The 16,390-nt window shown below is 39.5% G+C and overlaps 1 protein-coding gene across 1 annotated transcript in view; it reads left to right on the plus strand.

The window, feature by feature from the left end:
• Positions 1-7,199: 7,199 nt before the first annotated feature.
• celf6 (CUGBP Elav-like family member 6) overlaps positions 7,200-16,390 on the plus strand; it is a 140,394-nt gene continuing 131,203 nt past the window's right edge. Inside the window, exon 1 of the mRNA XM_028600501.1 lies at positions 7,200-7,347. Within this exon, the coding sequence (XP_028456302.1) occupies positions 7,203-7,347 (145 nt within the window). The 5' untranslated portion in view covers positions 7,200-7,202. The remainder of the gene's footprint in view (positions 7,348-16,390) is intronic.

The following is a 16,390-nucleotide window of genomic DNA, read 5'->3' on the forward strand; positions in this document are numbered from 1 at the left end:
GTGTAAGCTCCACTGTGCTCTTTCTGTTGAGCTGCACAGCGCGAGGGTCCACCATGTCCTCGTCTGACTCGTCTGAAATATAAGGTGAACTTGTTCTTATGCTCATATTGGTTGTGTCTGCATTGGCACCTCTTTGGGGCAATTAAGGGGCATCTTTTCATGCAGTGATGAGATGGGTGGCAGACAGCATGATAGTCCAATTTACAAACTCCACACTGATGTCATCATCAATGCTATTGAGGCTACTTAACAGATGTGGGCGGCCTCAGAGTAGGGAGTACTGATGCAACTGAAAATTGGAACAGAGTAATATTTTTGACCAGCAGTATCCCATGTGCCATTGTTGCTTCAGTATGCATTTTGGAACTCTGTTGTCAATCTCTCTGCACCAATGTCACAAAGACAAATTCTTGTACATTTATTTGCAGTCTATGTCTACTGCAATTCTGAAAAAATGATGCAGCTTGTGAGAACATTACTTATTAATTACACTGCTAAAAACAAAATCTTTTAGACTTGCTTTTTTGTGACGTCGGCCCTACTGTTTGGCTGCCTGTTATTTTTACTGACCTCATCTGCCTTGCTTGTCTGTCAAAGCACTTTGTAAACTTTGTTTTTAAAGGTGCTATATAAAAGAAAGAAATGTTTGACCCTGAAGTGTCTATCTAGTCAAATGAAGGCACACATTTTAAATTATTCTGTTCCATTAACAGGCATGTGTTACACATCATGCAATATCCATACATTTCTTTGTTTGGCACTTCAGCCCAGTGATTGTTGCAAGGGCATAACTTTGGATTCAAACTGGTGGGGGGGGTTGAGATCAAATTGAAATTTTGAACATTAAAAAAAAACCTTAATTGTCTGCATTTTCTACGCATATTTCCCAAAATGTTGAACCATTCCTTTAATGCAAGTTAAGCTACAGATACCTGGCTTTTTTAAAACTTCAAGTTCACAAATGTCAAACTCCTTACTCATTCTCTTCACTTTATCTCCAAAGTCTTCTTTGCTGGAAGACTCTAAGCTGAGATGTTGCCGGCACGCAGAGTTTCACCCCCCAGATTTCATCATCCCCTGACCTCATCACCTCCACTCACCAGTCAGCTTCTCTCGCCATTCATATTGCAATAAAGCTTTACACCGCATTCTGCTGAGGCATGGTCTTTGTTAGTTCTCTGCAATGCAATTGTCCTGTAACTGTCTCTCTAGTACTGAAGCGTGTGATTCAACTTTCTGTGCATGTAAGCACTTTCTTTGCGTGTGGATATCTGTGTGTGTGTGTGTGTGTGTGTGTGTGTGTGTGTGTGTGTGTGTGTTTTAAACTTTTTAAAACATTTGCAAGATAAAATAACTAGGTCAACTTATCAAAGTTAGGCCATGCAACATAACAAGTTCTGAGTGGCTTTGAAAATGGCTTTGATACATTTTACACCAGAAGGATACACTACAATGATATAATAAACCCCTGACACACTATTGCAACTTCCATTGAAGTTATAAACGACAATCTTTATTTTAGAGATAGATGACAAAAATGACTGTTGTTTAAATGCTATTACAAAATACAGTAACTTCAGTTTTCAAATGTTGTATGAACTACTGTTAGAGATGGTGCTTACAAACAGCCAAAGGTACTTTTTACAGGTACTTTTGACAGAAAAATGACAACAACAGCCTAAGGGAAGTGGAGTGGGAGGAGCACTTTTCTGTCAGACTCTGGTGCAATTTAAAAGAGCACACCAGCAATAATTTTGCAACACATTGCAACCACTCTCTGAACATTATATTTATTTATTTAACTTCTTTTTTAGAAGATTATTTTTTATTATTATTACATGTCATTTAGGTGACGCTTTTATCCAAAGCGACTTACAATTGCTATATATGTCAGAGGTTTACGCCGCTGGAACAACTATGGGTTACGTGTCTTGCTTAGGGACACATTGGTTGAACCCAGATCTCCCACACCATGTGTCATATCCACTGAGCCATCCCCAGTGACCCTTAGTGACATTATGCCTACCATTGGATAACCCCTTTAAAATGTTCTCTTATAGTAGATGTTGATAACCAATGATTTCAATCAACTAACTTCAAAGTCATAGTGTACATACACACTGATTTACAGTTACTGTAATACCTGACAAATAGCAAAACTGCATAAACATGCAATAGCAATGGAAGTAATGACAATGTGACTGTACTCATGGGAGGCCTGCACAGTATTCTGGGATTCATTAGCTGCCAGAAAGCAGATGACTCATTGTGGTCTCACTGACCTCTTCCTTGTTTTTCTTTTATTTATTCACTAGTGAACTTAAACATGCAGCAAGATGCCTGTTTATCATTCAACAGTACATCAACAGCAGCACAGATGAAACATCACCCATAAAGGGAAAATAGAGATGTAATCCACCCTTTCAAAATAAAATTGAACAAAACTTAATTTATAAAAAAAACATTGTTCTGGCCTAGAACAACAATCACTCCTGCATTTCCCCTACAGCACAGAAGCAAATGAACTGGCAAGAAATTGTGTTTTAAGAGAAAATGATGGCTTCTGATGGAATGGTTCTTTATCTTGCAGAGCCTGTAATGGGGGAACAGTGCACCCCTCCCTCAGGCAGAGACTGCAGTTGAGGTTTGAGGCTGCTCTGGTATTACCATATACACTCACAGATTCACAAAAAATACTGTCACACCTCATACTAGCTGTGCTATGAATATCAATGGTTTCTCTCCTTTTGGACTCACTCTACAAAACAGACAGTGAAAAATGTTCATGCATGACTACGTTCCACCTGGCCCACTCCATATATCCGGTTTAATGGGATAATGAACACACAGTATAAAGGAATTGTGCATGACACCAAACTGTTATGCACAATACATGATTTATGTCACTGATTTTGCTCCTTCAAGGGACTACATTTTTGGGAGCTGTTTGAAGTGGTGTGTCTGTGACATTCCAACAAGTCATCTTGACAGTGGTGTGAATACGTTTGGTAACAAAAACAGAAATGACATTCACTCAGGACTTGGTGTACTGTGTTTTGCATTAGTCTGGAAATTATTTTGCTGACACTTTTACCATGTTCGCACCCCCTCCCGATTTCAATTCTAGTTGGTCTACTGAGGTAAAAATCCTTGCTCATTGCTAATGGGCAAATACAGTTTCCATCCAGAAATAATACGAAAATATTTTAAGGGAAATGTGTCTCTTGGTGTGCAAGATCCTTGAGGGACTTATTTTCCTCTGTTTTGTTATTCTTGCAAGTTCATTCCCACTGCACAAACACAGCTGGAACTATTCTGACTGCTCTTTTGTCTGAAAGGAGAGCAATCGGCAGAGGTGCCCTGTTCAACCATCCAGGTGCTGAGCATGCCACAGACAAGAAGAAGAACCCTGTCAACCTTTCTGATACGCTTGCCTGTGTTAGAACAAAGAGGATGCTTACAGACAAGCATAATTGAAGAGATCATGCAGTACCTGCATATCCTCCTGCCAGGCAGTTTCCAAGTCTTCACAGCTGTGCAGGCAAACTATCCCGCAGAGAAATGACAAAAACAAGGAAACAAAAATCACAAAGCCAATAAGCAGCACTGAAGCTAAATTAGCTATGTCTTTATGGGAAAAATGCCCCTGATGGTATTAACAAGGGAGACCCGTGGTGTTTATGATCCCCATTCAGAGCAAAAAACTCTTAAGGATTGTTTTTGTAGATGGTCTACAAAGACATGATATAAAATAAATACATTTTCATAACAAAACCAATGCCGTGCCAGATGTTACTGTGAGTTTCTCTCAGAATACTACTATCCCCAAAAGATCATTCATTCTGACAGGCATTAGGGATGAACACAACAGCACATAATCCATCAAAGCTGACTTCTCAACTACCTAGTGATCAAAAATGTTCATTGGGTACATTATGAGACTTCCCACTGGGGTGACCCTTTACAAATGTATGTGCCTATCATACTGAAAGATATATATTTTTTTAATTTAATTGTTTATTCATGGTAAAAGTCCTCTAATGACATAAACACTAAGTAACTCACTAAAGGCATTCACATGTCATATTTGCATTGATATCGTGGGGGGGAGGAAAGCTGGTCCGCTCAATTACTAATTCATGGGAGATGCTGTTTCTGTTGAATTTTTCATGACAAAAATGTTTTCAATCAGTTGAATATGATGGATGGATAGATAGATAGATAGATAGATAGATAGATAGATAGATAGATAGATAGATAGATAGATAGATAGATAGATATACAGATATATAGATAGATAGATATACAGATAGATATACAGATATATAGATAGATAGATATACAGATAGATAGATAAATAGATAGATAGATAGATAGATAGATAGATAGATAGACAGACAGACAGACACTTATGGCATCGTTACAATAGTATTATTATTGTGAGGCAGCTGTATTCTACTAATTAGCAGGAGCAACAGAACAAAATAATCACTACTATTTAATTACATCTTTTACAAGCCAATTAATTCTGACCTAACAGAGGTTAAGCATGTCCGTTGAATGCATTTCAACACTGAGCACGCAGTTTTTTGTGATCCTCTTCTGATCCCACGTTTTCTCGCCCAAATCCACAAGGGGATCAGAGGTCATGCTCAGTTACAGAGCAACACCTCTGGAGGTGTCAGAGACTCCATGTCGTGCCCGAAGACACTTAAACAGGGCAGATCTTATTACCCAAATGCTAGCGTGCAGACCTTATTAACAGTTCTCATGATACATTTGCTACATACAATCGATCATTGACACATGATATGATCCAAATAAATGCCATCATATCATGCATAATTACTCATATCAGTGTGAGCCAGACTGCCCTTGTATTGATGTTATATTCCCATCTGCACTAATTAGACTGTTCTGTTCGCAGGTAATGCAACACTGGCAGTGCACATGCTCACTTGCATGAATAACAAAACTATTCTGAAGAGTGGCGTTGAATGCATCATTCCCTGTATAAAGTAAAGGACAGACCAGTTTGGAAATTGTGCACAGCAGGTAGATGGAGAGGGTCGTGGACAATTTGTAGTAGTGCAAACATTTTCTGTTAAAATTGTACCTCCAACAATCTATTTCACGGTCTCTGAATGGCAGAGTTGATTCAGCACCACGGACAGTGACACAAGGCCGTTCTGAATCCTGAGCTCTGAGCTGACATCATTTTAAACGACAGTGTTTCATCCTTCTTTTTCACTTCATCTGTTCACATTGTCTTTGTGAAGTGGAGAGAGCACGTTTGTTTTTAAACTGTGCTACACGGCAGAGCCTGCTGCTTGTTGCATTCCAGCATGCTGCTATCTTTTTAATTATTCACCCAAATATGCCTTTGATCCAAGCACCTGAACAAGCTTCCATTTTCTTTCCACATTGTCTCTCTAAAGGAAAGCAGCTGAGGTTTGAAACCATTGATGAATATGCTTGATGTCTGGAAAGTAACATTGTGAGCTAACAAAATCCCCACTGCTATGCTAGAGAAAAACGTAAAACATGGAGAAAGATCATAACACATATGAAGATGTTGAGCATTATGTGCAAAAGATGATAGTCCTTGATGACAGGGTAACAACTGTTTAAATCTACCATAGCTTAGTGATACACAGCCTCACTTTCTTTTGTTTTGACATGGTATTCTTATCAGTGTAACATCCTCCTGCTGCCTAAACAAGAAGATGTGCTAAAAAGCCATGTAAGGAACAGTTTAATCTGCTAAAGTGTCCAAAACAATACATTACAACTAATGCGCTGTCTGGACAAAATGATAAAGCTATTTAGAACAATAATAACTCAAAATAACTATTTTTATTTAAAAACTTGTGATATCTGGAATTGTATTAGGTATTTATACTTAAAAGAGCTCTTAACTATACCATGAAAAATATATAGTACATTTGACCAGTTGTCACTCTCAGTCCTCAGGAATCACAGCTCTGTTGGTTTTCTACCCTCCCAGGTAGTTAATAGCATTCACCTGGCATCTCAGGTGTAAAAAAGTCCCTGTTAGATACTTAGAATAAAAGCCAGCAGGGCCCATGGCTCCTGAGGTCCAGGAATGAGAACCACTGCTGTAGAGAACCTTTCTACAAGGCTTCACAGCAGTGTCTTTTATGAATAGGCCTCAGGACTTACAGCCCTGCTGGTTTTCTTCTAAACATCTGACAGGGAATTTTTTAAGCCCAGTATGCCAGATAAATGCAATTATTTAGCAGCACACCTGTGTCCAGCAGACCAGACGTGTTATGAGAACAGGGCTCTTTGAAAACATGGTTTTACATAAATCATCCATTGATGAAAATGTATTAAAATTATAAAATCACCAGAGATACATTATATGATACATGAGAAGCCCAGTTTTAAATTCTGATTCAACAGTTTATTTAAATATGTAAAACTACTGATGTACAGCATCACAATGTGTTTTAGTAAGGTACAATTGCATGGGCTGCCATTACAAAGCTATGATTCCACCCAGACAGACCACATTTTGCCTTGTTGCTAAAAAAAAACTAAATGACCTGACATAAGCAGGAGAAGTAGCACAAATGCTGCCGTTGCACTGTTTAAATGTCCCACTCTACACAAATGTTTGCATTCTTACTATGCCCTGTGGGGCACTCAGTCATCCTGGCCTCCCATTGGCGGCGCACGTTACGCAAATTAGGCGATGGGCGTGGTCTGTTCATGAGAGTACGATATGACGTCACGGGTGTGTGTGTGTGTGTGTTTTTTCCTGCCTCCCCACACACACACACACACACACATGAAAACACATAAAGCATGAGAAAAAATAAATAAGGCTGATTCCAAACAAGGGGGCTGTAAAGGCAGAGGAGAGATATAGGGAGGGAAAACTGGAGGAGGAGTGGGTAGAGAGGAAGATATAACGGGGGAGTGTGCACTGTGCAGTTGACTACAGAGAGAGAGAAGGAGAGCAAGAGAGAGAGTGAAAGAGAGAGAAAGAGAGAGAGAGAGAGAGAGAGAGAGAGAGAGAGAGAGAGAGAGAGAGAGAGAGAGAGAGCAGCTCGCCGGCCCATTGAGGAAAGATGGCTACAGTCACTGCAAACGGAGTGCAGCAAGAGAATGGATTCAGCACCACGAACAGCGCCGGCAGGATGAACGGGCTTACCATCGGCCAGAACACCATTCCAATGAAGGACCACGACGCCATCAAGCTTTTCATCGGGCAGATTCCCAGAAACCTGGAGGAAAAAGACCTGAAACCCCTGTTTGAGGAATTCGGAAAGATATACGAACTCACTGTACTGAAAGACAGGTTTACGGGAATGCATAAAGGTTGGTTATTTTGGTATTTTTACTTTTGTGTTCCTTTACACAAGAGAGAAAGAGGAGGGAGAGAGCGAGAGAGATCAAAGAGCGTCCCAATTCAGTTTTGGGGCAGAGAGCATGAAAAGTGTGTTAATTTGCAGATGTTTTGGGACAGAGTAGGAGCCCCGTAGAGCCTACACACACACACACGCACACACGCACACACCCACACACACACACACACACACACACACACACACACACACACACACACACACACACACACACACACACACACACACACACACCAAATATATATATGGCGTGAAAGGGAGAACACGTGGAAGTGAATGGCTTGCGAGTGCAGGGTTAATTGTTACCGCGTCCAATCCACGTGAATACTACAGCTGAAAACGCCTTTGTGTGTTTACATTGACTCTCATGTGCTGAGCATCCCAGTTTAAGGGGGCGGGACAGTGCAAGCGCTAGATGCTGTGTTATTTCTGCAGCTGCACAAAATATCTAAACAAGTCAAAAAGAGTGGAAAAATCCTTCTGTTCTGCATCACAGAGTCCATTTGCAGCATATTGTCAGAGAGATATAAATGCTTTCAGGGGAGCGGAAAGTGCAAACCATTATCAGGCAATCAGCATCCGTGATTAAGGTAGTGCTGGCATGCTGCTTTGACCTTTGAGTCGGGTAATACGTAGCCTACTTTTTTGGACGTCATTAGCTGTGGAAAATACTATTTACAAGGCGGCTGTATTGTAATATGCTGCTCCGTGGGCGGGTTGCAGTCAGGAAGTACAAGGCAGGATAATAGTAGAGGCTGAGATCCAGCATGCATCGTTTTCTCGCTTGTTCTGTCCTCACCCCGCTGTCCCCCTTATCGTCCAAACCGAGCGGGATCAGTATTCACTTAGTAATTAGTCAGGGATCGATCAATTCTAATGATAGTTATAATGGTGAATGCCATGAGTGCGGTTTGGTTTGGAGGGTCTTTTTGTTCCAAATAAAAGTCTAAAATTCAAAGTCCAAGTGTGGTTTAAACACAACTTATTGCTAAATGCATATTTGTACATGTAATGTAGAAACAATTGGACTACAACAAGCATTTCAATGTAATTATAATAACCACATTTTGATTTAAATTTATTCCCTTTTGCATTTATAGGTTTATGTATGTTTTACAACACGCCTCTAATTGCACCGTTGTATTCAGTAATGTTTAATCTTATTCTATTGTGGCTGAGGGAAATCTTATAATCATTCAAATGTAATAATAGTTAGTATTAAATATTCTAATTATATAATAATTTCTGACTTTTTAAGTCTTTATTTGGTATTTAGTTTAAACATTAATTTTATTGGAATGGAAAGCCAAAATAAGGTCACCCTTCCAGCACTCTCCATGTCATCATAAGCAGGCTGTCCTACAGTTTATTATCAGCTAAAGCACTGCCGCTGCTGTTTGTGATTGATAGTATTTTGTAGATAGGTGTTAATTATTTTTTTTAATTTTAGATATCGTTTTATATCACACACATATGCACACATTGAATTCACAATCAGTCCACTCAGTAAAATAGAATCTATTCACAAGGCAGGCAAATTATGTATGAAATGTTAGTCAGTGCCTACAGTTCATGATCTTATTGATCAGCGCAAGTCAAGCGCTCTTGTGGGAGAAATGAGTGTAGGCTCAGCATTGCTTCCTTGTGTGTGCAGCCCTGAAGGTCTCCATGCACCACCTGTTCCTCCAGTCATCAGTCGCGGGTGCTCAGCCTGCTCCTCCTCTTTCCAGTGTTCCTCAATGATCGATTAAAACAATATTTCTGATGTTCGTGTTGTTTACGCCTGTCCTCGACCATCCCTGAATGTCAACACTCTGGAGCATGGTTGCCTCGGGACGGATAATCCTGTTCCAATGCCAGACTGTATGCCGGTTCAAATCATCCTCCACCAAGGCCACTCTGATGTATGCATTATGCCCACTTCATCCCCCATGACATTCAAAGTCACATTGGGAGCACAAGCGTGTACTTTTAATAAGATTTCACCAATGCATTATATGGATGAGTTTTTCTTATTGGCCACTCAACTAAACCATGTTCATGCCTCCTGCTGCGCCAATGTGTGATACCTGTAGACCGAAACAAGAAAGTACAAGAGTAAGAAAATGGGATTAGTGTCGTTAACAAAACAGGAGTAGGTATAGTGTATAATGTGCTGTGTCACTCAACGAGAGCCGTTTAAAACACTGAATGAACGCCCATTCCGAAACCGAGAAAAGCTTTTGTAGGGGAATTGAAAGGTAAAATTAATTACTTATTTAACTGTGAAAGTTCTTCCCTTTCTTCAAACAAACTGAATTCTGTTATAAACAACACACCTAGGTCAGCAGAGCAGTCTGCTCTATCAGTAGACTTCTAACTTTTATTTTTTTGTATTTGACAAACAATCACATCTCAAAGCCCAATTTCTGTTGTCTGCAGCTTTAACCATATAACACAGACTTCATCAGTGTGACATTTAATTGTTTTAGAAATAAAGTACCAAGTTGTACATAAGACCTCTTTATAAAAAACAGTGAAGACAATGTTGGATTCCAGTTGGATCAAGGCTTAACACTCAACAACATCAGGTCCGCTGGGTTAAATATTCTTCAGCATGTAAGTATAGATAGAGAACAACAGAGCAGAACTCAAAGGCACTAAACTGCTTAAGCATTCTGGGATGTCAGTTAAATATCATCTTTGAAGTGGCTAATATATTTTTGATATTAATGATGAATCGCATGGCTACTTCTTTGTTAAAGGGGTCATGCTTGGTGATGAACCCACAGATAACTATTACCTGGCTGTGCAGTCCCCCTCAGCTCTACGGAGCCTTTAAGCATCCAGCATCTCCCAGCTTCTTTCAATTTACTGTATTAAGTGTTAGCATTAGGCTGAAATTAAATTATCCATAGGGCGTTATGCTACTCATCAAGGGGTTATATTATTTCTCCTGGTCTGTGCTGAGGCCTGGACATTTGAACCTCTCTGGGTTGTTAACATCATGATAGGGTAATCTCTCGGATGAGTGTTGAAACACATTCACAACTTCACACACGCTACAACTAACATTACAATGGATAGTTTCATTTCAACCTCATGTACTGCCTGGATAAATGGGATTAATCTTCACAGACACGTGTTGCAGCTGTGTAACTATCATCAATATTAGAGTACAGAGTTTGAGTCATTTCCTCTGCCTCTATACAATATAAGGTTTTGCAAAGATCTTTTTCCCAAAGTATATGTATTGCACAGGAGTTTGAACGGTAGTTTGTGTTCTGTTTGTTTCACAAAAATGCATAATATGCCAATGGATATTGGTTAGCTAATATGCCAAAGGCCCATGGAGGCTCCCAATGTTTTAACATAGTGACAAATTCAATCCACATTTTTATCATAAACAGTTACAACATTTTTCATTCAGCAGAGCAACAGAAGAGTGGGGGAGGATATAATCAGCTTGGCTCCACGATCCCTAAAAACATAAAGTTCATAAAGATTTACTGCAGTGCCATAAATTAGTTTGACTGCTACTCTGAAATCCTTCTTTGAGCTAAGTTTGTGGTTGACAGAGATTTGATTTGTTTCGGATGGATGATGTATATGGCTGTTGGCATCAGTTAGTATACCGTACCTAATGGATGATTTGCAGCACTACCTTTTTTCACAGCCCGAGTCCTGTGACACAGAATTGCACCATAATTATGGATTTAAGGGCAGATCAAAATATGTAATGTTTTGTCATGACTAATTCATGTGGACTGTTCTGCATCAGTTTGAAAAGATGTTTTATGCTTTGTGAATTCTGACTTTGGGCATTTTCGGTATCTCCAGGGAATCATCTGAATATCTGGGGAATTTTGCATTTCATATTTTCCTGTACACTTGGGTGGATTGGTGTAGCTGTATGCTGATGTCTAGTCAGAAGGCATTTTTTTTCACCTGTTTGCTTTAACAGATGATTATATCCTGCCTCGTAGTTGTTCGACACTGTTTCCTTTAATGGCGATTTGATAGTTTGCGTGCCGTTGTCGCTGTCGTTATGCAGCGCGTGGGATGACTCAACACCATTGGCGGGCACGGAGCTCGTCAGTATGCGGCGCGGCCAGGTCGTGCTGTTTAACATCCATCATTTTGCTGAGCACTACATTATCATAATACTTAGTGTCAGTGCCAGAATGCATGCATTGTTCAGACATGCTGAATGTTAGTGGGGGGCAAATCTTTTGCTTGAGTAGTGTTATCTATCAATCCGTCTCTGATGCTGAGAGGAGGGACTCTGAGCTGCACCACACAGCCAGGAGGAAAAGATACAAAGAGTTGTTAAATATCCCCATCCATTGTCCTCTCCTCGGTTGGTCCATGCAGTGTAATTGGCTATAAATAGCCTGCCAAATTGACATAAAAAACCTCATAGGCAGTGAAATGTCAAAAGTAAACCACAGTAGAACACTAATATCTAATTGCTAATGAGTCATAGAATGTACCAACACATCTTTGAAAGTGTCTTTTCAATTCGTAGACAGTTTTGTGGTTTATTTGTTTCTTAAAAAAAGTTTTGAGACTTTTAGGTTATATGTTCAGACTGCAGGCAAATCTAAATTTGTTTTTCAAACCAGATCTTTAAGACAGACTGTCACACTGTAATTTGCATGTGATCAAATCGGATATGTGTGTGCATACATCACTGACCTATCTGCATGGTTTGTTGTGGTAACAACGTATGTGTCTGTGTAGCTAAGCTGCAGACACAACTTTCCAACGCGGAAGCACGAGAAATGGAAACCCATAATTTCGGCCAGCACCTCCGATTCTTTGGATTTCAAAGGGAAATCATTGTTGTGTGTTGCGGTGCAGGTAAGCCATTTTGTAGAGTTGCCTCTTTATAAAAAAAATGCTTGCAATGAATTTAAATTGGGCTTTTATTGTGAAGGGTAAAACCAGAAAGAGTAAAGCTGCGCTGCCGATGACAATGTGGAAGTAAATAAAGACGTATGGGTTCACGCTGGTTCAGACTACAGAGCCCCTGTTTATTTATTTTATTATCTGCATAAGTCTACTCTTGGCTACACGAGTGACGAAAAAGACACAAAAGAGGGTCTGGACTGAGACGCATCTGAAGAAATCCAATCAGAAATGCATTTTTCAAACCTCCAAATGTGGTTTGGATGCAGTTTGCAAAAATCACATACTGTTACAGTATGTGTTTTTTTTGCTGTCCAGAATTTCTTTAATCGATCCGGATACAATCTCGATAGGCCGACGGATTTGGGCTGACAGTTTGGCTTTAGTAATGGCCACAAGGAGTTACAATCCATGCTTGTATTGGATCCATGCTTGTATCTACAGTATGAGCGTTAAGCGTAAAGAAAGTGTTGGACAGTGATTGACAGTTTGCTTAAATTGAGTGACAGGTGTAGCTAAAGTCTACAGATGACCTCTTTGATCATTAAAAAGGGGGCTGTGTGTGAACCAGTAAGCTAACAGCCCAATTTGAATGTAGATGGACTGAAAGATTGAAAAATGCTTGGCAGGTAACAGTGTGGTTACCACAGAAACAGTAAGCGGTTGATGAATCCTCACATCGTGTTTGTCTCAGTACCCATGAGAGGGTCACATTCAGCAGCATGCAGTTGTTTTACAACATTTTTTGGGAAATTAATTTGAATTCTTTGTCCCCACTTTAATGAACATTCTTGGTTCAAACATGTGTGAGGAGATTGTAAGAGAGCAAATTGCTCATGATTCATGAATCCATTGCTAATGAATTGAAATTTTATACAAATTTGTTCTGGAGTTATTTCAATTACAGGTACCTGATGCCTTAAAAAAGCACAATTTACTCTTAATGTCTGGATGCATGCAATTGTGAGCACACACTAATTTCCATTTTAAAACAAACTGTTAGAAAAAGCGTAAAAGGGGGTGGGGGGTTCTTTAGGTAATTACCCGAAACGTGTTTTGCGAACACAAAGACACATTTCACAATTTCTGCTTTCTCTTTGAACAAGTCTGCAGGGTTTGCTTTTTCATTTGCTTTACATATAAATTGTTGAACTTTCGTCCCTCACTGAAATTATAGTGTGGTAAATTGTCTTTGATTACCAAAGTATTATTTTCACCCCACTTAACCTGCTCATCACAGAAAGCCACCAATCCTTCTGCTGAACAACCATCAGAGTCATGCCCTCCTACTCTTCTTCTTCCCATTTAACGCACGCAACTTATTTCCTCAAGTCTTTGCTTAATATTTGTTTGATCCAAACTTTAATTCAAAAAGGAAGGTTTAAATGGTATCTGAGTTATTTGCTGAAAATTAATACTGTACATCTTAAGCACCGCTACCATAAAGCAATGAAAATTTTGCACGTTTTAGCATTTAAAATAATCTGTACTTTTTGTTACTGCTAAATACTTACGATTTAAAAGACTCAAAAGGGTTGCTTCAGTTCCCCAAGTTATGTAATACATAATACCCCAAAGTGAACATGATATTTGCTTTTGTTGTCAAATTTTTTTCTTGTTGTTGCAATTTTGTTAGTCTAAATCAGTTTGCACACTCTGCTGCATTACCACAGACCAATGAAAGTGGAATGCTTTTGAAAGCTCCATTTATAGGATTGCACATAATACCAAGTGTACAACAATGTCGGATCATTTACAAGTGAATGTAAGCCCATGCCAATTAGTCAATTTAAAAGTTTAAGCTGACAGCCCTAACCTGCTACCAACTGCTACATCCTTGTTACCTCGCCTCAAACTGTATCATGTGCTCCAAGCTGAATGCTCATCTGTTCCACAACTGGCTGTTTCTCAGTCACTGAGTCATTTGGGCTTAAGATGTCCCCTGAGCCAGCGCTGTTGGATATGGAGCTTTCCTAAAGTCCCGCTGGTTTTCCACCACCGTGAGGAAGCCGAGACAGTCCACGCAGCTGGCCTGAATATTAAAGGCTACATGGCAGAAAAAGTCCAGTTTAACAAATCATTTGAACTAATAGTATCACATGCTATTTTTCTTGAAGCCACCAGAAAAAATCTGCACATCTGAGGAGAGCTCGCTTGACTTGTTTGCAGTTTCACTTGCTTTTAAGCACACTACTGGAAAAACTCAAGAGTGGTCCAGTTTTCAGATCTGAAGTATTCACATCATTTAATCAAACACCACACTATAAAAAATACTCCATTACTATGCAGTACAAGTTCTGAACTCAACATCTTCCTAAATAAAAAGAACAGAAGTATTTGAAATACAATTGTATTAATGTATAAGTAGTATTAATATATTATTGGATTATTTTTGCAATAATAATAATATAATAATAATTTTTGCTTTTTATCAGTGAAACAAAACATATTAAAGTGATAAGAAAAAAGGAGAAAAGTGAAAAGACAAATAATGAAAATTTGTTATGAATTACAGAATTGTTTCATGCCAAAGTGTGATTGTTGCAATGCGTTGTTAAAAGGGACACTTTTTGCAGTTTACGTTTCATTGAAGGACCAAAGCTACTTTCCTGAAAGGACTATGGTCAAATAAAATGTTACTGCTAAACTTTGTTTTTTTAAGATTATTTTTGGGGCATTTTAGGCCTTTATTTTGACAGGACAGATGAAGACATGAAAGAGGAGAGAGAGGGGGAATGACACGCAGCATAGGGCCACAGGCCGGAGTCTAACCCTGGCCCGCTGCATCGAGGAGTAACCCTCTATATATGGACGCTTGCTCTACCAACTGAGCTACCTGGGCGCCACTGCTAAACTTTGTTAAGATAAAGTTTACCAGAGTCTATACCCTGATTAGGAGTAGGGACATCTTAAAACTCACATCATAAATCATGTGATGAAATCTTGTCAAGATGTTTACTGAAATTCTGGGCAATATGCAGCAAAAAGGCTTGGTGAAAAGCACCAGAAGAAAAGTGGCAGCAACAGCGTATGATTCCCATAAGCCTTTGCTAGGACATGCCCCCCGGGGAGGCCTCGGCTCATGTCCCACAGTTTTGTAATGTCACAAAGGATGAAACGTGTTTCCCCAGGCTCACAAACTTTTCTGCTTTGCTGTGTGGCATGCTGTTTCATTAGTGTCGTTTAGGTGATTTTTCCTCTTGAGTAACTGCCTAGTTGTGGAGGTGGGTGAAGGTTGTCGTGAAAGGGAACTCTCTTGGCCGGGTGCCAGAGTGTGTTGCTGGGTTTTGGGGGTGATGGGTGCTATGTGCTGCATGCCGGGTATCATCTGTATGTGTGAGTGTCTGTTTGAATGTGTGTGTGTGTGTGTGTGTGTGTGTGTGTGTGTGTGTGTCTCGTTTCTCCCGTGGGAATCCTTGGCAGCAGGTGTGACATGCAGTAATGGGAAATTATGCTGCACAGTGCAAAACCTTTTCTGAACGGGGTCACCCACTGTCAGCTCTGCCAAGCGCGTAACAGAGCAACCACTCACCCTTTAATGAAAGCTGTCACATTTTTGTCAGGGACTTATTTATTGATGCATACTCATTCTGTTTTCCTGAAATTTCTAACTTAAAGAAAAGTCTCCAGAGATGTATGGGGGTACAGCTTCGGCTCATCACCAGAGGATTTTAATTACTTGGCAGCTAAAAAATAAATATGCATACTGTTTGACTTATTCCTCCTGTGCCCAGTTCAGTAACTATGAAAGTGATCATTTATCAGAAAGCAGTATGCATATTTTTTTAGTAATGAAAAGAAAATGCTAACACCATATCTGGGGTGACTAAGCATTTTCCATCACCACTCCCAATGTATAGTTAACCTCAAGGAACACATCTGTTTTTACACCTGTTGAACATTGCTGTTTCATTTTGCTTAGTCCATTTCACTGTTACTGTAGTAAACTGAATGAAATACAAACATTATAGCAAACATTTTATTCCCATAAACACTGAACATATGCATGAGTTCACTAAATCTAATCTAAAGGGGTTGTCATATTTTGAAAAGAAATGTGTAAAATTTTAATCTTATTTCTCAACCAGCATGTTATTTTCTCTGAG

The sequence above is a fragment of the Perca flavescens genome, chromosome 1, assembly GCF_004354835.1.
Source record: "Perca flavescens isolate YP-PL-M2 chromosome 1, PFLA_1.0, whole genome shotgun sequence".
In the NCBI taxonomy this organism is placed as follows: Eukaryota; Metazoa; Chordata; class Actinopteri; order Perciformes; family Percidae; genus Perca; species Perca flavescens.